Source organism: Rhyacophila brunnea, unplaced genomic scaffold (assembly GCF_057557595.1).
Source record: "Rhyacophila brunnea isolate RB1 unplaced genomic scaffold, BYU_Rbru_1.0 scaffold_2, whole genome shotgun sequence".
NCBI classification, from domain to species: Eukaryota; Metazoa; Arthropoda; class Insecta; order Trichoptera; family Rhyacophilidae; genus Rhyacophila; species Rhyacophila brunnea.
In genome coordinates, this window is record NW_028232859.1 from 39,276,140 (window position 1) to 39,298,525 (window position 22,386).

At 31.9% G+C, this 22,386-nt stretch overlaps 1 protein-coding gene across 4 annotated transcripts in view; it reads left to right on the forward strand.

Annotated features, from left to right (window-relative positions):
• Positions 1 to 22,386, forward strand: part of LOC147072304 (C-Maf-inducing protein-like) — a 232,511-nt gene that overhangs the window by 186,205 nt on the left and 23,920 nt on the right. For all 4 annotated transcript variants that reach the window (XM_085946287.1, XM_085946284.1, XM_085946285.1 and 1 more), the window contains exons 6-7: positions 7,525 to 7,596; positions 19,177 to 19,266. In XM_085946287.1, coding sequence (XP_085802413.1) covers positions 7,525 to 7,596; positions 19,177 to 19,266 — 162 coding nt within the window. The remainder of the gene's footprint in view (positions 1 to 7,524; positions 7,597 to 19,176; positions 19,267 to 22,386) is intronic.

Consider the following 22,386-nt stretch of genomic DNA (forward strand, 5'->3'; position numbering starts at 1 on the left):
TACGAATACCGATTGATATTTTCATTCAGTATTGCAATCCCTAGTTCACGGCTGCTTGTTATCGCAATAGGTTTTGTTAGAATATAATGATCATGTAGGTAGTTATTGGACAATACACTTCAATACAGTATCTGGAGGAAGAACACGCGGTGACAATCCATAAATCTATTACGAACTAATAATTTAGTTTATTGAAACATATTGTTTGTATTAATAACATTTGAAGCGATCGAAACTTGTGTCTGTAGTTATTAAAATTATATGAATCAAGTACTTTATTAAAATCAGTGTTTTTTATTGGCTAAAAATATATTTTTTATATATACTTACCTATATAATTTTGTTTGATTAAAAAATGTTCACAAGAATGGCAACAGTCTTGTGTTATAATAATTGTTAATAACTGTGGGAAAGGGTGTTTTTTTTATATTACCATGTCTCTCCACCAAGTGAAAAAAAATATCAATGATTTAATTTAAGTTTGAAGTTTTATCACCCAAATTAAGTTCGCTTTGGACTATTAATAACACAGTTACTTTGTAGTTTTATTAATGGGAAATTCTCACGCGGTCACTTAGCTTTTCTACGCACCGATTTTTGTTGGTACTTTTAACTTTTCATTGATTGCTGAATTACCAGAAAGTATTATGAGTCTATGAGTCATGAAAAGTTATTTTATTCTATGGATCAACCAAAAATAAAGGTTAATGAAAATAGCTGTAGGTATCTAAAAATATATTTAGCCCAACTTATTTTTAAGTATTAATTTAATAAAACGCAATTTTTTATCTTACTTATTCCACTTTTATTTAATATTTGGATCGGTTTTTCATTTACAAATCTATAATGTCTTATTTAGGAATATAATATAAATACATAATTAGGTATATGTGTGGATGGTAGCTACCAGCGGCTATTAAAGACTATTTTTTAAATATGTGACTGTGCGATAGGTACAATTTGATGTGATAATATGATTCAAGAGTAAGCGAGACGCGATGTTGTCATTTTATGGTACTATTTGAGAGGTCGTGAAAATCGGTTAACCTCAAAATGAGTCTGCACAGTGTAGTTCGTTTTTTTACCGACACGTTCGCCACTATCGTTATACTGCTCAGGCGCAGATATCACACAAATCCCAACTGTCGCGTGAAAATTCAGAAGCTTCCGAACGCTTTTTGATTCATGCATGCAATCTTGCAACTTGTAAGATAATACATGTTTACACCTGCATTTTCTTGTTATGGCCGTGATAATACGTACTGTCAGCAGTAAATCAATGTGCGTGTAAACGGGGTACCTATTAGATTAAATATTATTATAAAAACTATAGATATCTTTGTTTATTTGTTTGTAATACCTAACTAACATAGTTTCCATAAATAGACAATCAATAAAACATCGATTTTGTAATTTGACCACCAAACATTTTATAGAAAATAATATAAAAATAGTTTTTCCTATGTTTGCCCTCGCATATCGATAATAATTTATAAGCCTAACTTATTCATTATGCCTACCTGACCAGCGTTGTTCTAAATAACTTGGTGACGTCATTCGGCGTCTTGAACTGTATCTGGTTTTTTCCACCAGCCTCAGCGTCGCGACGCCTATTGTAAACGTCACCTCTTTTCGTAGTAAGGAATGACCAGTGTACCTACATTTTTGTGACTGCTAGGCTTGACGGAATCGAAAATCGCGTTTGAATATATCTAAATATATTATGATGCATTTGCTTTAATTCTAAATGCTTTTAAACATTTATCAAATAACGGTCTAATATAGCTCTTTCGTGAGTAATCTCACATCATTGTGTTTTACCAATTTCCACGCCTCGTTCAGTTTTTCTTGTAGGTACATGGTGTTTTACAACATTTTTATTATCTCGTATTCTTGTTTGTCCGGTGGTTGTTTGTCCAGTACAAATCTCGCAATCGATTTTTAACTAACTTCCCGACTAGCTAGACATTAGAAACTTTTAGAATATATCAGAACACGATGCCAATGCATTCTTTTAATACTTTTCGCCATCTTTAAGCAGAATTGAATTCATTTTCAGTTAACTCTGTTTTGTATGGTAAGTTATTTCAGAAAAATCCGTAAAAAGTAAAATACTAGTATTGGTTGCTAAGGTGGTGGTCCTAGCAACTAAATTATTAATATATACGTGCGTTAATATGGAAATCAAAATCAAATGTCAAAATGACATTTCAGTATTCTATATTTGTTTGTTTTTTTATTTACTTCATATCAAGTACAAGTTTGAGCATATTGAGCATAATAATTCAACAGAAAATTTAAAAACGTTGTATATAAAAAGTTCTTTTTATCTTGTAATTATTATACAAATAAGTTTACATTAATGGACAGGTATACTATGAAGATATTCCAATTTTGAAATAAGTATCTACATTATGTATAAGTACTTAAAACTCGATGACAGATTTATAAAATAAATGAAAATATAATTGTTATCGTAAAATTAATTGGAGATGGGCGGGGCACATTGCTCGCCGAAAGGACGGCCGCTAGACAAATGCCGTCATCCAATGGTACCCAAGGGGTACGAAACGGCCACAGGGTCGCCCTAAAAGCCGCTGGATTGACGACCTGGTAAAGTTCGGCGGAAATACGTGGCAGCGAACGACACAGGACCGAGAGAGTTGGAGAAAGCTTGGGGAGGCCTTCATCCAGCAGTGGATTGACCCCGGCTGATGATTAATTACGATTAATGTCATGACCGTGATTCAAATATAAACTTGGTTCCTTTTCATTGACGGAATTTCAAACTCTCAGATGGCGTAGTAGTTAGAAATAATTCACGAGTCAAAAATGGGTCAGTAACTTCACAAAATACTCATCCGGACAGTCCAACATATTTTATAGAATTTTTTATAAATTGTATATGTCTGCTTTTTCAAAATTATATTTTTTTATGTAGCATGTATTTTGATTATTGTCATTGCACGTCCTTGGATGGACTTTCCAGCTCGTATTAAATTAAATAAAGCAGTATACATATAATATTCATATAGTGAAATAGTCACAAAAACACCCAGGTTTTGAGAAAATCGCATAAATTTATTGTGATTTCACCCTAAATCGAACCTGTACCACTAAGATGAGAAGCCAATGCCAGTGCAAATTATTTCTACTATTTCCACTAAGAACATCTTGTTAACGTTCTTATGACCAACATAATATGAGGACTGGTCTCAGAATTGTTTTTTATGTCTGGATTTTCAATTTTCCAATATCGAAATTTGCACCTGAGATCATTATGTTTTCCAAAGTAACACTACTTGTTGGTTATTTGTATAAGTCTTCTGTTTCCATGGCATTTATTGATGGTAACGATGGAACCAAAATAGGGTAAAATAAAGGTGATACAGTTTAAGGGGGGGGGACATGCTCGTCGAAGGTCAAAATTGAGTTTTTATTGTATTTTCAAACCATGATCCTGGACACTCCTTAAACGTTGTAGATAATCTATTTATATAATTTTGAAGCCTTATTATCCTTTATAGTTATTTTAAACATTTCATGACTGCATAAAGTATTTTTGTTACATAAAATAGTATTCTTTTAAACCTCTCGATATATTGTTTTAGAATATAGTCATATTTCGGTACATAACTGTGCAGTGGTGTTAAGATTTTTTACATTTATTAATTTTTAAACGCATTTATAAAACCATTAGTATAATTTATTACGAGATAATTTTTGTAAAATATTCACGATAAAAAATTATATTGATAATCTCTGTGATCCCAAATTTGACAAGAATTAGGCATTTTATTATTCAAAAAATCGGCAAGATTAACACATTTGAAGATGATTCTAAAGATACTTATTATAAGCTATGTCTTTGACCATTCAAGTGTCATAAACATCTTATGAATAATGATTGCTTTATAATAATTATTGACCTAAAAATAAGGTAGTGTTTTTTTTTAAATACGCCATTTCTTTTGTCATTCACTAGTGGCTAAGCTACAACATACGGCCGTAGCCATAAATTGACAAACTATAATTAAAGTAGGGAGTCAAATTATGTTAACGCGCGTGTTTGTTACCTTATTCTTAGGTCAATAATTATTATAAAGCAATCATTATTCATAAGATGTTTATCACACTTGAATGGTCAAAGACATAGCTTATAATAAGTATCTTTTGAATCATCTTTAAATGTGTTAATCTTGCCGATTTTTTGAATAATAAAATGCCTTATTCTTGTCAAATTTGGGATCACAGAGATTATCAATATAATTTTTTATCGTGAATATTTTACAAAAATTATCTCGTAATAAATTATACTAATGGTTTCATAAATGCGTTTAAAAATTAATACATGTAAAAAATCTTAACACTACTGCATAGTTATGTACCGAAATATGACTATATTCTAAAACATTAGAGCGAGAGGTTTAAAAGAATACTATGTTATGTAACAAAAATACTTTATGCAGTCATGAAATGTTTAAAATAACTATAAAGGATAATAAGGCTTCAAAATTATATAAATAGATTATCTACAACGTTTAAGGAGTGTCCAGGATCATGGTTTGAAAATACAATAAAAACTCAATTTTGACCTACGACGAGCACGTGGGCCGTTAAGGTAGAGAAAATTTAATCATATTAAAAATCTATCAAAACATCATTACATCCCGTTTGAAAACATTATTGTTCGATAGAAATTGAATTATTAGTTCAGAGTATGGTATAATTAAATTAATATTGTTTTAGTACAATTACGGCCTCATATTTCGTCGTATTTTCCGACGATAGTACTTTTTAGTTTTTCAATAAAACTCACGTTCACTGAAACACTTTCCAATATCAAAGAACAATTGCACGAACACAGTGTCGCTATGTCGTTATTTGTGTTGAAGCATTGTTTCGTTGGTTACACAATAAAGTGTTGTATGTATGCTTGATCGACTTTTTAATAATAATACGTTTCAAAATATTACGTAGCAGTACTACAATCTATTCACGAAATATATGAATGTATATATTGTTCATTTTCACGAACTATTAAAAAACCAACGAGATAAAACAAACATATACTATTATCTACTACCTTAAAATTAAAACCACTTAATTTTGAACATACATAATTTTGAAAACATTTCTGAGAAAATATATTATAACCAATAGAAAAAATCCTCAGGATCGAACCTGCATCTCTCGGGTTTCGCGTTCACGCACATAGACAACTGTGTTAAAGGCGGCATAGTTAATTGCGACAAATTTTAACTAATCGCTCTCAATACTCTCTAAAGCGCTTTCCAAATTGAGCTACTATTGGCGATCGGCTTTTATATTTTAAATCAAAGTAGGTATTACTTTAATAATTACTAACCGACGTCACGGATCGAGGTTTTCAAAAAAAAAGTTTGTTTTTCTATTGGTTATAGGTATATAACATATTTTCTCAGAAGTGTTTTCAAAATTATGTATGTTCAATAATTAGAATGTGACATTCTTAAATCTTGTGAATTATTCGGTGAATAAAAAAATTAGTCACTTAATTTTGTTTGTTGTTATAATATAATACAAATAAATGAAAACAAGATAGTTGGCATACTTTGGCCACATCATACGGCATCCCGAGAGATATTCACTTATTTTATCATTGAATGGAAGGTCACTGGTAAGCGAGACCCTGGTAGAAGAAAAACGTCCTGGCACAAGACCTCAAAAACTGGTTTTAGCTCAATAAAGGGCAGGAAGAGAATGGTCGAACTCATCACCGACGTCCGATAATGAATATGCCATAATAAGGAAAAGGAGAAAATTACTCTTAAGACGTGTTTAAGATTATTATAATTTCAGACATTGTCAATGGACGAAACCGGTCTTTGAGTAAATAAAAACGCCTTGAAACAACAGTAAAAATATATAAAAGAAAATTGACTGAATAGTACCTACTAAATATACATAATTAGCGATCAGGTTTCGCCAGTTTTATCAGATGACAATCCTGTGAACGGAACCCAATCATAATCGGTGTTCAATTGTGTCGATTATTTATAGTAGATGTTGTGTAATTCCACATCAAATTAGTTCAATATTTTACAACATAGGTAGATACGTATAGAAAAGTCTTCTTTTCGCTGGAAACAAATGTGGGAAAGTAAATAATAGCACCTATACACGTGTATGGATTTACTTACACCAGTAGTGTGTATTTTAAATTATCGTGATATTAACTAACTGTTACACGAAAAAGTGCTGAGACTGGCTCTCCGATATCATTCTTCAAGTGTAAGCGAGACGCGATGTTGTAATTGTATGATGCTATTTGACAGATTCAGACAGATTCATAGATAATCGGTAAACGTGAAAATGTTCTGTGCGGTGTAGTTCGTATTTCTTCCGGGAGATTCACTACTATCGTTCTACTGCGCATGCGCCATGCAAGTACTAATTATTGCGTGAAAATTCAGAACCTTATGAACTTTTATGATCCATGCATGCAATCTTGCAACTTGCACGATAATACGTGTTTACACGTGAATTTTCTTATTGTGACTGCGATAATACGTACTGTCAGCAGTAAATCTATGCATGTATAAAGCCTAAAGACCACCGTAATTGTTAAATACGCTTTGATTATTTTGTTAGATTTTTTTTGCTTGGACAGGCCCAATGATTAGGTAGCTACTAAAAATATTTACTTCGGATTTTTCTCGATCGATCACTTCAGCATCTTTACACTGTTTATTCTGCTTTTTAACGGGTTTAATGGATTATTAATTTGAATTTGATGATAATAGTTATTCTGTTTATGAAACTAACTTGGCGACTTTTGTAAACGATTTCCATTGTTTAAATCTCTGTTAACGTTTAGTCGGTAATATTAATTCATGATAGGTAAAATCCTACACTTTTTAAAGTTGGGAGATCACTAGGTATTCAATATGAAATCGTTGAAATAGGACACGTGTGTATTTTACATATTAAACATTATCATGTATAAATAATTACTAATTAGTTACCAAAAATCTACGTGTAACTTTATATATGAACTTCCATTTTAATTTCTGGTTCAAAGACAACCATACAATGTGTAAAAGGGACGGGACGGCTACTGATAATTTTCCAAATTGAAATAATTGAGTAAAAACTGTTGAATTGAATTGAAAATTGGGAAAAATGCGTGTGGGAATTATTAATTAAAATTTTAAGTTCCTTTGCTTAATGACGTGTTATCGTTGTTAATCTTTTATATTTTTATTATCGATCATAGGACGAAGGTTATCTTGGCGTAGTTTTTATTATATCAATATTTGTTCCAGCTGTTGATACATTGAAAGCCGCGACCCTGCGTTTACTTCTCAACCGTGGGCTCACAATATAACCATGCATTTTAAAATACAAAAATACTTTCGGTTCTCTAAAATGTTTAAAATTTTACTTGGTAAGAACCTACAGATTTTAAGACAAACGTGTGAATGTATTTTGTTTTGGTTACCTGATAAATAATTTAATGACAACATCTCTTTTATTTTCCAGAGGAATATCTACAAGTACCGTCACATTTTCTCGCAGTGCAGAGTAAGAGACGTCGTTCTCAAACAACTGAAGGTAAGAGAAACTAAACACTACAATACTTATGTAGAATATTGTAAGATTCTTGGCAGTGCAGGCGGCTTACTTGTACGTATTTGTAATGTTACTTTAACACTAACACCGTTCCAAAGTGATTTCGTCGTGGCAATGCCAGAAGAATTTATAATTCCTCCTTAATTAAGACGACACTGAGGGTACTTGGTGAAATTTGAATTTAAATTCTACTTGATTTAAGTTTTGTACTATTCCATTCGACTATTTCGATTTCGCTTTATACATATTTCATGGGGTTGCTGCCAAAAGTTGGTAAGTCGATAATATAGTTATTTATAATTAACAACGGATAATGTATCTATATATAAATATGCACGCTAGAAAAAAATAAGGCCATCCGATATAATATCGAACATGCACATAAAGCGCAAAGAAATAAGCATTATGCCTGATTTTAAAGGACATGTCAAACTTTGAAATTGCAATTACTCCATAACATAAGTTCGAGACTTACCAACTTTTGGCATTGACATTAGGGATTGCAATACCGGTATTTGAAATCCGGTATCCCAGTATTTTTCGATACCTACCAAAATACCGGTTTAAAAAAATCAGACAATACCAGTATATTCGGTATTGAAAGTGGACACAATATATTGTATTAATTAACATAAAAGGGTTAACAGAACTGTACAGTTTTTGTCAGGTTACGCGATGTCTGGTTTACTTTCGTGGCTCTTCATTGTTTTTGGTTACCAGCGACACGTGCTATAAAATATTACCATTTTAAAGAGATTTATACATAGGTTTATTGGTAGATAATTCTGTTTTTTTTCAATTATTTTTATATTATTTTCGAAATACCGAAATACCAATATTGGTATTTTCATTCGGTATTGCAATCCCTAATTGACACCTCTCATTTCCCAATGTAGTACCTATGTAAACACTGAAAAAATTCGAACTCTCCTGATTGTAATTTTTTACGTAGTTATAATGTTTTCACGAGTTCATTGTGTTAATTAAGTATCTACATAAACGTTCATTAAGCATATTATGTTTAAGTTGTGCGATTAGTGAGTGTGCATAGTGCCTGATGATATCGTAAATAGAACGCGGTTCACAAAAAATGACTTAAATAGAACAGTAGATACAAAACATAAATCAATTGTCATTTTGATTTTATTTTTTAATAATTATTGGACCAAATAAATTAATCAAGTAAAGTGTAAGAAATATAAACATTACTCCTAATTGCTGTAATTCTCTAAAACTCAATGGCTGTTAATCGCTTGGGAAAATTTTTCATAAGGGGATGTCCAAACCTGTTAATAGAAAAAAAATATAATGACAAATACAGAGCTCTTAATTAGTAACATTTAAAATTTCGATTTCTTGTGGATGAATTAATTTTTAATTTACTGGTAAAAGTATGAAGCTTTACAATATAAATATATTGACTAATTATTAATTCAAAGTTAATGTAAACTTTAAATAATTTAATCAAAGCTCTGTCAGTGGTAACCTAGTTAAACACTAGTTATACTAAATTCTTATATATTTCTATTGGCATGGCAAGAAATTTGTTCAATATTCAAATGACTTTTGAATGCATCGTACACATAATATGTCACAACCATCGTTGTTATTTTTTCATATCTCTATACCGCCATGAGAAGAAAGTGTCGTTTAATAAAGACATATAACTTCATGTTTTTTTAAATTTTAATGGCTCATCGAACAAACAATTTTATTATATTAATTAACTAAAAACAAGATAATAACACGAACACCACTTGACGTACAATGACGTATATGGGTAAATATACGTCCATAGTTAAAAGCTCTTGCATTTTTAAGTTAATTATTCAGCCCTAAAACCATTACCCTTTTAGGCATGGACTTCGCGGTTTCTACCATAATAAATTGCAACGCTAGCTTTGCAATAATAACATCTACCGAACATTTTGTAAACATTATAAATTGATAAAATTATAATTCAGTTTAATTTTATAGTTAGCTGAGTAAATTCGAAATCAACTTTTCTAAGCTAAAAGCGGACAAGGGACAAATTTAAATAACGATAATATGTTCTCCTCGATATGTTTTGCACTAACATCGCCGCGACGAAATATCTCTTGCTGACTGAACCTTTGGAATGCTGAAAATAAAGTTTAATCAATAGGTTAGTACAGGTAATCCGCATTTATCGCGAACCCGGCGAATACAATTTTTAATAAAAAAAATTGTATCCCGTTCTAATTTTGACATGTGCCACGTGTCAAAAATTGTTATAATGAGTGGAATCATGCTTCTACGATCGGATTATTTAACAGTAATCTACAAATTTTATACAATTAGTACAGACAAACCATGCAGGGTAAACTATATAGATTCTTTTTTGTAACATGGAAACATAATATTTGTTATTTTTTCATTAATTAATTGAGTTAGCATTTACTTGGAAGAATTCTATTTTACAAAATGATAATATATACCATATGATATGCCACGGGTTTGTTTTTAAGTCGATAGTTATTTTAGTTGTAACACCTATATCTAGTCTTAATAATGGTATTACAACAGAAATGACTATCGACCCAACAAACAACCTGTCGAATTTAATAAAATTTATGTTATTTTTTCAGTTTATTGCAAAGTTATAATACTTTAATATTATTATGTACGACGTGTATTTTGTTAATAAATTTGTTTAATTTATTTAGAAACATGTACTTGCAGTAAAAATTATATTCTCTTATACACCCCTTAAATTGTTTTATTTTATATTGTATAAATTTTCCGGTTAATAATATCATTAAGGGGTATTTACTTTCTTAAAGCGACATTTCAAGGCTGTTATTTTGTTTTGAATCAAACATTTTATACGGTATTTTAATTTCCTAAATTTAAACGCTACCAGTGGCGTTTTACTGATTACTGCCTTTCCCAGAAAATGTATTTGTGCGATAGACCACAATTTACCCTCGCCGTTCATTATCAGTGGCTCTGCATATAATATTTGATGGTTAACAATGTGTACACCATGTCAAACGTACTGCTTGTATTTATTATATTGATGATCATACTACCCATGATTATTTTTTAAAACTTTGTACACTTAAAATTGATTTAAATGTATATCTAGAATTTTGTCACTAAATAAAAATAAAAATATTATTATGTTTTTTCTCTTTTTTCTATTCTTTATCCGTTATCGGACGTCGGAGATCATTTTAGCTACCTTTTCCATATATGTTGCTACTCTAAACAGTGATGGAGTGCTGAAAACAAACCAGTCTCTGACATTCTTAAACCAAAGAGTTTTTCTTCTGCCATGGGCTTAAATGGCAAGATGCTGACGTTAATAATTATGATGTAGCCAAAATAGCTTTGCCAACGCTTATTTTTACATATTTTGTCTTTCAAATTGATACGGAGCAATCAGTTGCAAAACCACAACTGAAAGGTTTAAATATTCAAAGTGTTTTTTTTTATGTGAGTTTCCATGTCTTCACTCCATTTAGTAAATCGAAAAAGATATAGGTAGCATCTTACCAGTCTCTTTCGATTCCCGTGTTTACGTCGTGGCTACATAGAATTTTCCTCATTCGTGTAAAATCCTCCCTCGCGTTCTCGACTCGACATTAAAGTTAATGTAATAGGTCAATCAATTATCGTAATATTATGATAAAAACCGTGATGTGATAATTTACAATCGAACCTGAGAACTTGTGAGTTAATGCGGCTTATAGTGTGGGTTTCTTTACAAAAATCAAACAGCAATGGAATTGTAATATCTAATACTTTTAAAATAAAAAAAACCTCAACAATAAGTAACTACCTTTACAGTATACATTATTATTATTTAAATTTACGTGCGCCACTGGAACACCCTTTTCTGTTTACATTTCTGTTAAGCTGCAAACGTCTTCAAATGGATAAATGAAAGTTAATTAAACATTGAAAATCCGCTTTCCTTTAAAGGGGTCGCTGCGATCTCTAAATTTTGTAACTCTTAAAAGCTCTCTGTCACTAACACACGATGAGCTTTTTTGTGTGAGATTTGGTTCACTAATATCCTTTGAGGTATTAACACTTTGCCGTGCTTTGGTGATATTGAAAGCATTATGTGATTTTATGTGGGTGCATTTCAACATCAGCCTCACTGAGAGGAATTTCCGTTTCCTTTCCATTGCGTTCCACAAAAAATTCAATTCAATTCAAATTTATTTATTCGACAATTAATACCACTTCCATGACAAATTAAAAATGTTAACCGTCGCTAATTAATGTTACGTAAAGCATGTAGATCACCTATTGCGGGCATTATATTAAATGCATCGATGTATGCACATACATGATTATTATGTGCTATTTTGCAGTGGCGAGGGGTGTAGGTAGGCTGTTAAGAATTGACATAGTGCACACTAAACTTTGTAAGTTATAGTACAATTCGCACAATTCTTACAATTCGCAGATGGTGATAGTTAGTTTTTAAAATTAAATTAAAGCCTGCATTAACCAAACCATAATAGTTTAGGTGCTTTGTGCGATCCGACAAAAATCGTGCACACTTTTTCAAACATTTTTATGTTTTCGTTGAATTAAGAATAAACTATAATATGGTGTTTGTTTATTTAATTCATTAAGCCCTGCCTAAGCCAAACCATATTCGTTAATATTCTTCTATCTATAAAATATCTAAACTTATGTAAGTATGGTTCAATGGCATAATTTTGGATATTTTATAGATACACGAATATTTTTGACTATTATCAACAATGGCTTGGATTAGGCAGGGTTTAACAATTGAAATTTAAAAACTAACAAGCAATATCTACACATTGTACCTAGTCTTAGTGCAATGAAAACAAATACGTTTGACTAACAAAATTTAGTATGCACTATTTATGCCGGATCTTAACAGCCTCACTCCACCCTTCACCACTGTTACCTACTAATTATTATGCGTACTATTTTTATCATTTTTCCATCTGGATATATATGTGTCAGCCAGGTGGCGGTTCCGCAAGTTTTTACAAAATGTCTCAAAGACTCGGCCATTCAAAAACGGTTGGGAATTGCTGTTTTATTTATAATAGTCTAAAACAAAAATCGATTAAATTAACACGAGTGATCGTTTCGCTAATTAAAAAAAAAACACTTAACCGATTCGTTTGTGTATAACTTTTTAAATATTTATGACAGACTTAACGAAGCTTTATAGAATAAGTCGTCAAACTAATATTAATTATAGTTTTATTTCTAGTGGCATGACGTAGTTGTTCCCTTTAATTATATCCACTGGGAAACTTTGTCAACACTTTTGTTGACTTTCGTTAATTAAATTTTTAATACCCTTTTAACTTAGTTAATAATAATTACCCACCATTATTCTGCAACTTTAACGTATTTTAGATACATACCCAATCAACTTGGTAACACATTAGTGATTATTAGGGACCGGATTTATATGCAACAAAAAACATGATTATATGCATGCACGTATGCACTTAAAATCAATAAAATATGCACTAAAACCGAATAAATATTCAGTAGACATTATTTGTGGGAAAAACTTGTAAATACCAACTTTACCCAATATTACTAACAAAAAATCGAATAACTAGTTAATATTTTTTCAACATATTATGATAGCAGAACAAAAAAACTCAAACACTGAATATAAAGCTAATCAATTACAATTTTCAAAATAGTTTTTTCACAGTAAATGCAATGTAAACCAAACATAACTTAAAAAACAAAAACGACACACTTAACTATTCCTAAATACTGTTTTCTGTTTTTTGCCCGAAAAAAAAATTACAATATTTTTTTTCAATATAATCTCTGGCATTAAATTTTTCCGCATAGGTATCTGTCAGTATTTTGTTTATTATGCGGAAAACGACCTCTCAACGTCCACAGAGGTGATTGGGCACACTTTAAATAAAAGTGCCCGAGTTGAATTAACTTTTTTTGATAAATCCACAGCTCGGAGATGGCATTAAAAATGCAAGTGCATCTAAGCTATCTACTTTCCTAACTTAGTAATATTTCGATAAAATAATTAAAAAAAAAAAACTAAAATTATAAATTCAAAAGCTCTAAAATATGCATCTATTTATGAAATATGCACTAATGTCTCAAATATGCTCTAACGTCTCAAATATGCATTTATATGCGCAATAAAATTTTATTTTTGGATTCTGTCTTTCAACAGATTTCTGTGCAACTCTCATAGCTGTGCATACACCCTAACAAAACATGCACTAGCATATAAATCCGGGCCCTAGTGATTATGCACCTTGAATATTATTTTATGAAAACACTACCTACTGGTCAGCTTAAATTGTGCATCATCTCTTAGTGACAGAACTGATGTCATTGACTTTTAAGACATTGACCGAGATTTATTTCCTAGAGTGTATAATAATTCTTGTGGGAAATTTGTATGAAGAAGTTATATGTCAAAACTCGAAGCGACATTCTCGAATCGATACCGAAATCTCTTTCGTACGTGCAACACTCTCACATACCGGTGGGAATCGATTTGTCTGGTCGAATTTATATTACTATATTTTTCATTATAATAAATTTGTGTACATAATATGTTTAACATATTGCTCGATTTTTTCCATAGTAAGAGACAAAAGAGAATTCGTTCTGTTCCTGTTAATTTCGTCAAACCACTGTATATTCTCTATTTTTTCTTTTCCATTTTTCTCTTCCCTCAAGACTCACGAATAGGGATTCCAATCCCGGGATCCCGAGCTGTTTTCGATACGTATGAATCCCGGGATTGATAAATATAATCCCGGGATTTCGGGATTGATTTTTTCAATCCCGAATTTTATGGAACATAAAATAAAAGCGAAAATATAACAGAAAAAATACTTTTAATAAAAAATAACTACATTAGAAATAAACTGATTTTGAATAAAGTTTCATTTATATTTATACCCATGTGTAAGTTGCCGATTCATTTTATTTTTTCACATAAATTATTAAAAATGAGAATGATTGGAAAAAAACAATGCTTCGCACTTTTAACAAAGTAATTCCACCATGATCTCATACGTTTTACGGCAGTTTCATATTTGGCTGACTAATTAGATTTATGAAGCGGAAAGGCCATAAGTACGCCATGATTATTTGCTTTACTATTTTAAATCTCGCTAATCCATTCATTAAGTCTTTACTATCAGAAACAGCAATCTCGTATTGATTAACATTATTATTTATATATATTTAATATTATTTACTCCAATAAACTTATGTATTTCCAAGATTGAACGTAGATATACAATATTAACAATAAATGTCTTAAATATTATAAATTATACTAGATTTATTTTTGACCGATTTTATCAATGTTATGTGTAAATATAAAAAAAATATATTAACAATGGAAAAAAATGCCAATACCGGGATCAGAATTTTGGCTCGGGATTGGATTCCCTACTCACGACGAAAGGCCATGAGCTTAATATTACTAAGTAAAGGAGGATAAAAAACCATTTAACCTTGGTAACTCTAACTATATCTATACGTAGTATAATAAACCAAAAAATAATTTATATTATCATTTGTAGCTAGTAAATGCCGACTCAATTAATTAATAAAAATACTGACTATTATCGAAGTACCATATGATATCATACTTTTGATTCCGATTAAATAAAGATATAACGTGGCCCTAGGGTTGGGCGAAGAACTCACAAACTCAGAACCACTGACTGCAACTGATACCAGTGATATCTCATTTTTTATTCCTTCATTCTTCGTTGCTACCTTGCACGTAAAAATCCCGTTGTTTCAATAATAACTTTGGCGTAATACCTAACCTAAAAATTCAAAATACTGTAGTGTTTTAGAATATGCCACGTTAAACTTTTTTTCGCAAGATTTTACAAAAGTTCTCACGGACCCGGTTGGGAATCACTGGTTGATGACAAAATATAGATCGTATGTAGTAAGGAATGTGCTATAATGAAAGAATGTCAAACAAGTTCACTCGTGTCCATAATGTACATAATATAATAGATATTTGGTGCAGAAATGTAAACATAATATTGCTATCATTTTACTTTCCCACAGACGCAAGAAAAAAATAATATTACGTATCTATCTCATCGTTAAACAGAGAGCAGCAAGAAAGCAGTTAAATACAAACTCTAAAAAGCGACTGAGTTGTAGGTATAGGTATTACGTATACCCCGTTTACCTTATATATAAAAAAGTGTATACTATACATGGATTTACTGCTGGCGGTACGTGTCATTGTGGCCATAAAAAACCGTATTATCGCAAATTGCAAGATTGCATGCGTGAATCAAGAAAGTTTCTGAATTTTCACGCGACAATTAGACCGTGCAATAACTGCGCCTGTCCAGTAGAATGTTAGTAGCAAACCTGCTGGTAAAAAAAAATGAATTACACCGCGCAGAGACTCATTTTGAGGTTAACCAATTTTCACGACCTGTCAAATAGTACCATAAAAGTCGCCGCTCGCTTACCTTGAAGAATGAGATTGGCGAGACAGTCAGCACTTTTACGTGTAAACACTGTAAACAGTTATTATCGCGATAGTTTAAAATACACACTATTGATGCAAGTAAATCCATGAACGTGTACAGGTATAAATATTATATTTTTGGCAGAACTAGTTGGACATATTTGACCTTTTCCCTGTGCTTAGATGGAATTCGTAAATTCTACATACCAAAAATTTCATCCACAATCATATTCGAGATATTTTATTTTATTTTTCCTTTTAAAAAAATTCCTGTCCGGTCAGTTTTCCCTCCAAGAAAAAAATACCCTCCAACATCGATGTGTTTTTAGCTTTTTATTCCTAAATATTTCTATCCAAATTCCAAGCCGAGACCTTCTTTTTATAATATGATCTATCTACTTGCAGATCTCTAGGATGACTGCGCAGGATCGCAAAAAGTATGGTTGTTTGTCAAAATAAATTGTAAGCCCCAAAGGACACCACACTGAAATCAAGATCTTTTAAATAAAGAACGGATAGTCGCCGTACCTACCTATATGGATTTTTCCATCTCTTTATTAAACATATTTTTAGATTGGAATCATATAATATTTTTTACAGTATCTACCTATTCAGTTTCATAAACACATATTATCACGTGGGAATCAAAACGTCGAAAAAATCTTTCTTGATATGGATCAGGGGTCATCTACCACCCGAAATCTATTTACGTTAAATAACAGTACTTTTAAAATGAAGAATAAACTTCTCTCAATGTCAAGAATTAATTGAAGACTTTCTATAATAAAAATAGAACACAATATATAAAATTAATATAATTAAGACGAATACAATTTCATTGAAACACGTATATTTATTCAATTGGCTCCTTTTCCCGAACTGACAGACTAAACCGAACGAAACTGACTTAGACTAAATATATGAAAGTGTCGCTGAATAAATGATTAAATTATCTGTAGCTAATTTCTCATTTCCGATAATTTCTAGTATACTTACATTGTCATTGTCAGCATCTAAACATTTCAATACAATTATAGTTTCACTCGATCAGTGAATTTTGTGACATAAAGATTTGTTTAGTCTACTTCTATTAGATACTATTTATCTTTTATTATTTTTATATTTCTTTCTTCTCAGAAAAAAAATATACTTTTGCTTATTTTTATATAAAAATAATAAGACGAAGATTATCTACCATACGCATGAATTTTGGTCCAATAATGTAGGTAGAAGTACTTATTTTTTATTTAAAAAAAAAATTCTCCCAAGGTGCCTAAAAGATATTTATTTCATCTTTCTTTATAAATACTTCTTCTATAATATTAATAAAATAACAGTATGAATGTATGTTACTCCATTTTTTTGGCTGAAAGAAATAAAAAAGTCGACTTTTTCGTGAATTCCTCTTCATTCAATGTGCCCCAGAGAAGTCAAATGGTTATTCGCAACCCTGTGCCCGCTAGCACTTTTGTGTGCGCCCACTGGCAGAAAAACAAAAATATAATTGTTATAATATTTTCAATTGATTAAGACGGTACGTCAGTGCAACGGCAAATAATTTTCAACTATAGGTGCGACGAAATTTTGGACTCGCTGGCAATCGGAGAGCGATCGTCGAGCTATGAACACGTCAATTTGTTTCGTGATGGCGACGGGGGTATTAATTCTTAAATCGTGTAAAGATGGCTAAAAAACATTACCAATATTATTATTGTTACTAATAGAACAATAAACAGAGCATTAAATGGACGCATGTTGGATTTATATGACAAATTATATTTCGTTCGGCACGCGTCATTTGCACAATCCGCGCATCGCCTATCGAGGTATAGCCTTAATAAATATAAACACAATTGAATTTTTGTTGGTTGATTGGATATATTAAATTTATTGTCGATGCTATTTAATTAACTCCAGTGGGTCTATTCTATACTTATCGACCGCTAAAGTGATAAAGTGATAAATATTATCAAACTTAGGGTAGGTTTGTATCAAAGTATTAGCACTTATTGTAACAATTACAATAAGATGTTTGTAATTGTTGCAATAAATGCTATATTTTAACAGCGCCTCTCTTGCTGCTGTTAAAATTTAGCACTAAACCACATACCTACTAATACTTACATACATTTTGCGCGTTGTTAGAGCGTAATCAGCAGTGCTGCAGCCTAGTGGGATAACGATGCAAATTTACTAACTAGAGCTGTTTGCGAACTTACTTTTGACGATAACATGATTTTTTGTGCTTATATTTTCATGATGTGCCCAAAAATGAGTAATCCAAATTTAAAAAATATATTTTAAAATAATATTTGAAACTTTATTAATATAAGGTTATTGACTGGGTATTGCTAGAAAAAATAGAACTAATATTTATTTATCAAATTATTTATATATTTTAGTATTTTCTGTCTAATTAAGTTTCATTGGAAAAAATGCCCACTATTCCATTTTTCGCTAGAAATTTACTCTTGGTTAAAATAAGGTTAGCAACCCTACTCTAAACCAACGGTGGTAAACCTTATGGTACGCGCGGAAATTCTGCTGGCACGTGAAGGAATTGTAGAACCTCAATCGACGTCCAGGAATGTGAAAGGGTGCCGACGAAACGTAGCACCTGACAAATGTTAGAAATCGACTTGGTTTGTAGACGCAAATTTATTTTCATTGAAAAAGCTTTTCGGAAGGAAAATTAAAAAAATCCCTCGACCTAGATTCTGAAGTGAAAATTTCTTTCCGTAAAATATTTGATCGAATTTTTAAAAAATCCTTTGCACGCCGCCCGTTTTATAAATATTTTTTAGTTTTTTGGCACTTTGGCATAAAAATTTTCGCCTCGCTTCCTCTAATCTAATCCTACTCAATTTCATAGAAATCTTATAATATAAACTTTAGATGAAGCCCTGTTAAACTAATCGATTTAATGACTTCCATGCTCACTCAATGATTATCTACAAGTGAAATGGTGAATCATGCGCTATGACGCAAATGCTCGAATATAAAATCAATATTTTTCACCATTGGGAAATGTCTGATATATTATTTATTGCTGCTTTTGAATGTTTAATGTTTGCTTTCAGAATTTGGTCGACTACGTCATGAGCACACCTCTTCAAGATGAGTCAATCACCAGTGAGCCATTAGAAATAATCACCAAGCTACTCGCAGAGGTAAATAAATGCACTAGATATTATATTATGTTAATTGAAGTACGAGAACTTGAAGATTTTAACGACCCTCGTAGTCCAATGCCTTAAGGCATGTGGTTTCTCACACCAGGGTTGTTTAAATTTGGGAGGGATACAGCCCATTACCTCCTTATTGACCGAAAAAAGTTATTTCCGCCGATTCGAATGGCGTGGTGTCTTTTGTGGTGCAGTCCAGATCCATATTTGCATGTTGAAATCTCGCCTGAATTAGCGTATTATTGTTATAGAGTAGCAATTGATATACTAAGTAAATTAAATCTGTAGAATCTAAGAATCTTGTAGTGTATATAAAACATAATTGAGACGTAAATTTCCTAAAACTGACACACAAGTTCACATATTATAATAAAAATACATAGGTAACTATATAAATACATGGCCCCCACAACCTAAAACGGGGCCCTGGCCAGGATCTTTGGTGGCCCCCCTACCTATCGCTAAGTTTAATGGCATGTGTGACGCACAACAGAAGCGTTTTCAAAATTGTGGTAAAAGCAAGGGCCTTCGGTTTATTTTTAGCGATTTTATGGACATAGTTTTCTATTTGAATTATGGACTTGTTGAGTATCAAACATAAAACACTCAAATCGCATATTGCAACCTCATTTTTGCGACGCAAGCTACTTATTATATTAGTATAGCTAGTTTGTGATGTGTGTTTATCGCACATACCTGATCGACCCGCCACGCCGGACCCCCCTGAGCCCGGGCTGCTAGACTACAGCCCTGTTACCCCCCCTTGTGGAGACCATGACGACATATTATTCTATTTAATTTAACATAATATGTAATGATCTACCACATCGAAATCCGACCAAAACCATTAATAGTTTGTAAACAAAATGACTTAATGACGTAAAATGTAAAGGAACTTATTATTTCAAATTATTCCGTTACATCAAAAATAATTTTGTTTATATTCATTGCAATAAAAAGTTTATCGGCTAATAAATGGGCATATTGTTGTTATTTTAAAATTAAATACATTGAAAAAAAGAAACTAATGTTAAACTATCCACTTACGCTTGAAACACAAAAAACGTCACTAAACTTACCACAAACGCGGACTTTAACGTGGTATTTAAAAATAGATGTCTCAATTATTTACCGTCTCCCCATTTCGTACAATGACCAAAAGGGTCTAATCCCGACTAGCCTATTGGTGAGAGTACGTATGTCGGTGGATATACGAGGGTGGGTCAATAAGTCCTTAGAAAAGCCGACAGGTGGCGCGACTAGTACTGTAAGCGGTTTGTTTTCATGCAGCGGCACTACCGATGCAGTATGCTGCGAAGTTTCAATCAGATTGGTCGGGTTGTTGTGTGTTTCTCGTACATTTAAAAAAAAAATTGCTTGTGGAAAATGGAAAAATGGAAAATGGAGAAAATTGAGTTTAGAGCTGTTATTAAACATTTTAATATAAAAGGGTTAACAGCAAAGGAAATAAAAAATGAGTTGGATTTAGTTCACGGCATATCTGCTCCTTCACTTGCAACTATTTATAACTGGTTAAATGAATTTAAACGTGGTCGTACATCAACAAAGGATGAACCACGCTCAGGACGTCCTGTAGAGGTGACTACACCAGAAATGATCAATAAAATCCACGATATGGTGTTAAGTGACCGAAGATTAAAGTTGAGTGAGATAATTGAGGTTACAGGGATCTCAAAAGGTATCGTCATTTCTATTTTACATGACAAATTGGGCATGAAAAATATTTCTGCAAGATGGGTGCCGCGTTTACTCACAGTCGACAATAAACGCAATAGGGTGGTGGCCTCTAAAGCCCTGTTGTCGCTCATGCAACGCAATCCGGATGAATTTTTTCGTCGCTTTGTGACTGTAGATGAAACATGGATACACCACTATACTCCCGAGACGAAAGAACAGTCAAAGCAGTGGATTGCGAAGACAAACCATGTCCAAAGAAGGCGAAAACCGTAAAATCAGCTGGTAAGGTTATGGCTACTGTATTTTGGGATGCACGTGAAATTATTTTCGTTGACTATTTGGAAAAAGGAAAAACAATAACAGGGGATTATTATGCATCTTTATTGGACCAGCTAAAAAACGAAATTGAAGAAAAACGGCCTCATTTAAACAGGAAAAAAATCCTCTTTCATCAGGACAATGCCCGTGTTCACACATGTTTACGATCAATGGCTAAAATTGAAGAATTGAAGTTCGAATTGGTCGACCACCCACCGTATTCGCCAGATTTAGCTCCGAGTGACTTTTTCCTTTTCCCAAACTTAAAAAAATGGCTAAGTGGACAACGTTTTTTTTCAAATGAAGAAGTCATCGATCGGACAAATGCTTATTTTGAGGACCTTCCGAAAACTTATTTTTCTGACGGTTTAAAAAAAATTGAGAAACGTCTAACCAAGTGTATTGAGCTCCAAGGAGATTATATTGAGAAATAAAAAAAAAATACAAAAATAAAAACTGTTTTAATGCTTTTTTCTAAGGAATTATTGACCCACCCTCGTATTTATACATTTTATTCTCTATGACGGCAGGGTAATCATTATTAATACCAAGAAGAATCTAAGCCCATAACGATTACCCATTGAAAATCACTTCCGTCAGATAGGTCATGACCACGTTATGATATCATTAACAAAGTTTCTACCCTCGTCACGGCTTCCGGATCAGCTTGAGGAATTGAGGAAAGGCCCACAGCGAAGGCATAAAGAAAGCACTGATATCTCTACAATGATATTCTAGATGGGTTAAATATGATCTCCGTACTGGGTTTATTTAATCTTATGTAGGTTTGCATAATGTATTTCATAATACGATGAAAGTCAGTATGTACTTAGTTATTAGTTTCCACTTTTAATATTCTCTATTCAGAATGGTTCATGTTAAAATCTGTTTTTGACACTAGATTTTTAGATTATTTAATTCCTTTATCATATGAATTGAAATGGGTGCTCATTTAACAATGTATAATTATATTATACTTATTTATATATTATATTATAAGATGACAATCGTGGCAATGTGTTATTATACACAAAAAACGGTACGTTCAGTAATCTGGAAGATAATAGTTATTGTTTAAATATGAATTTT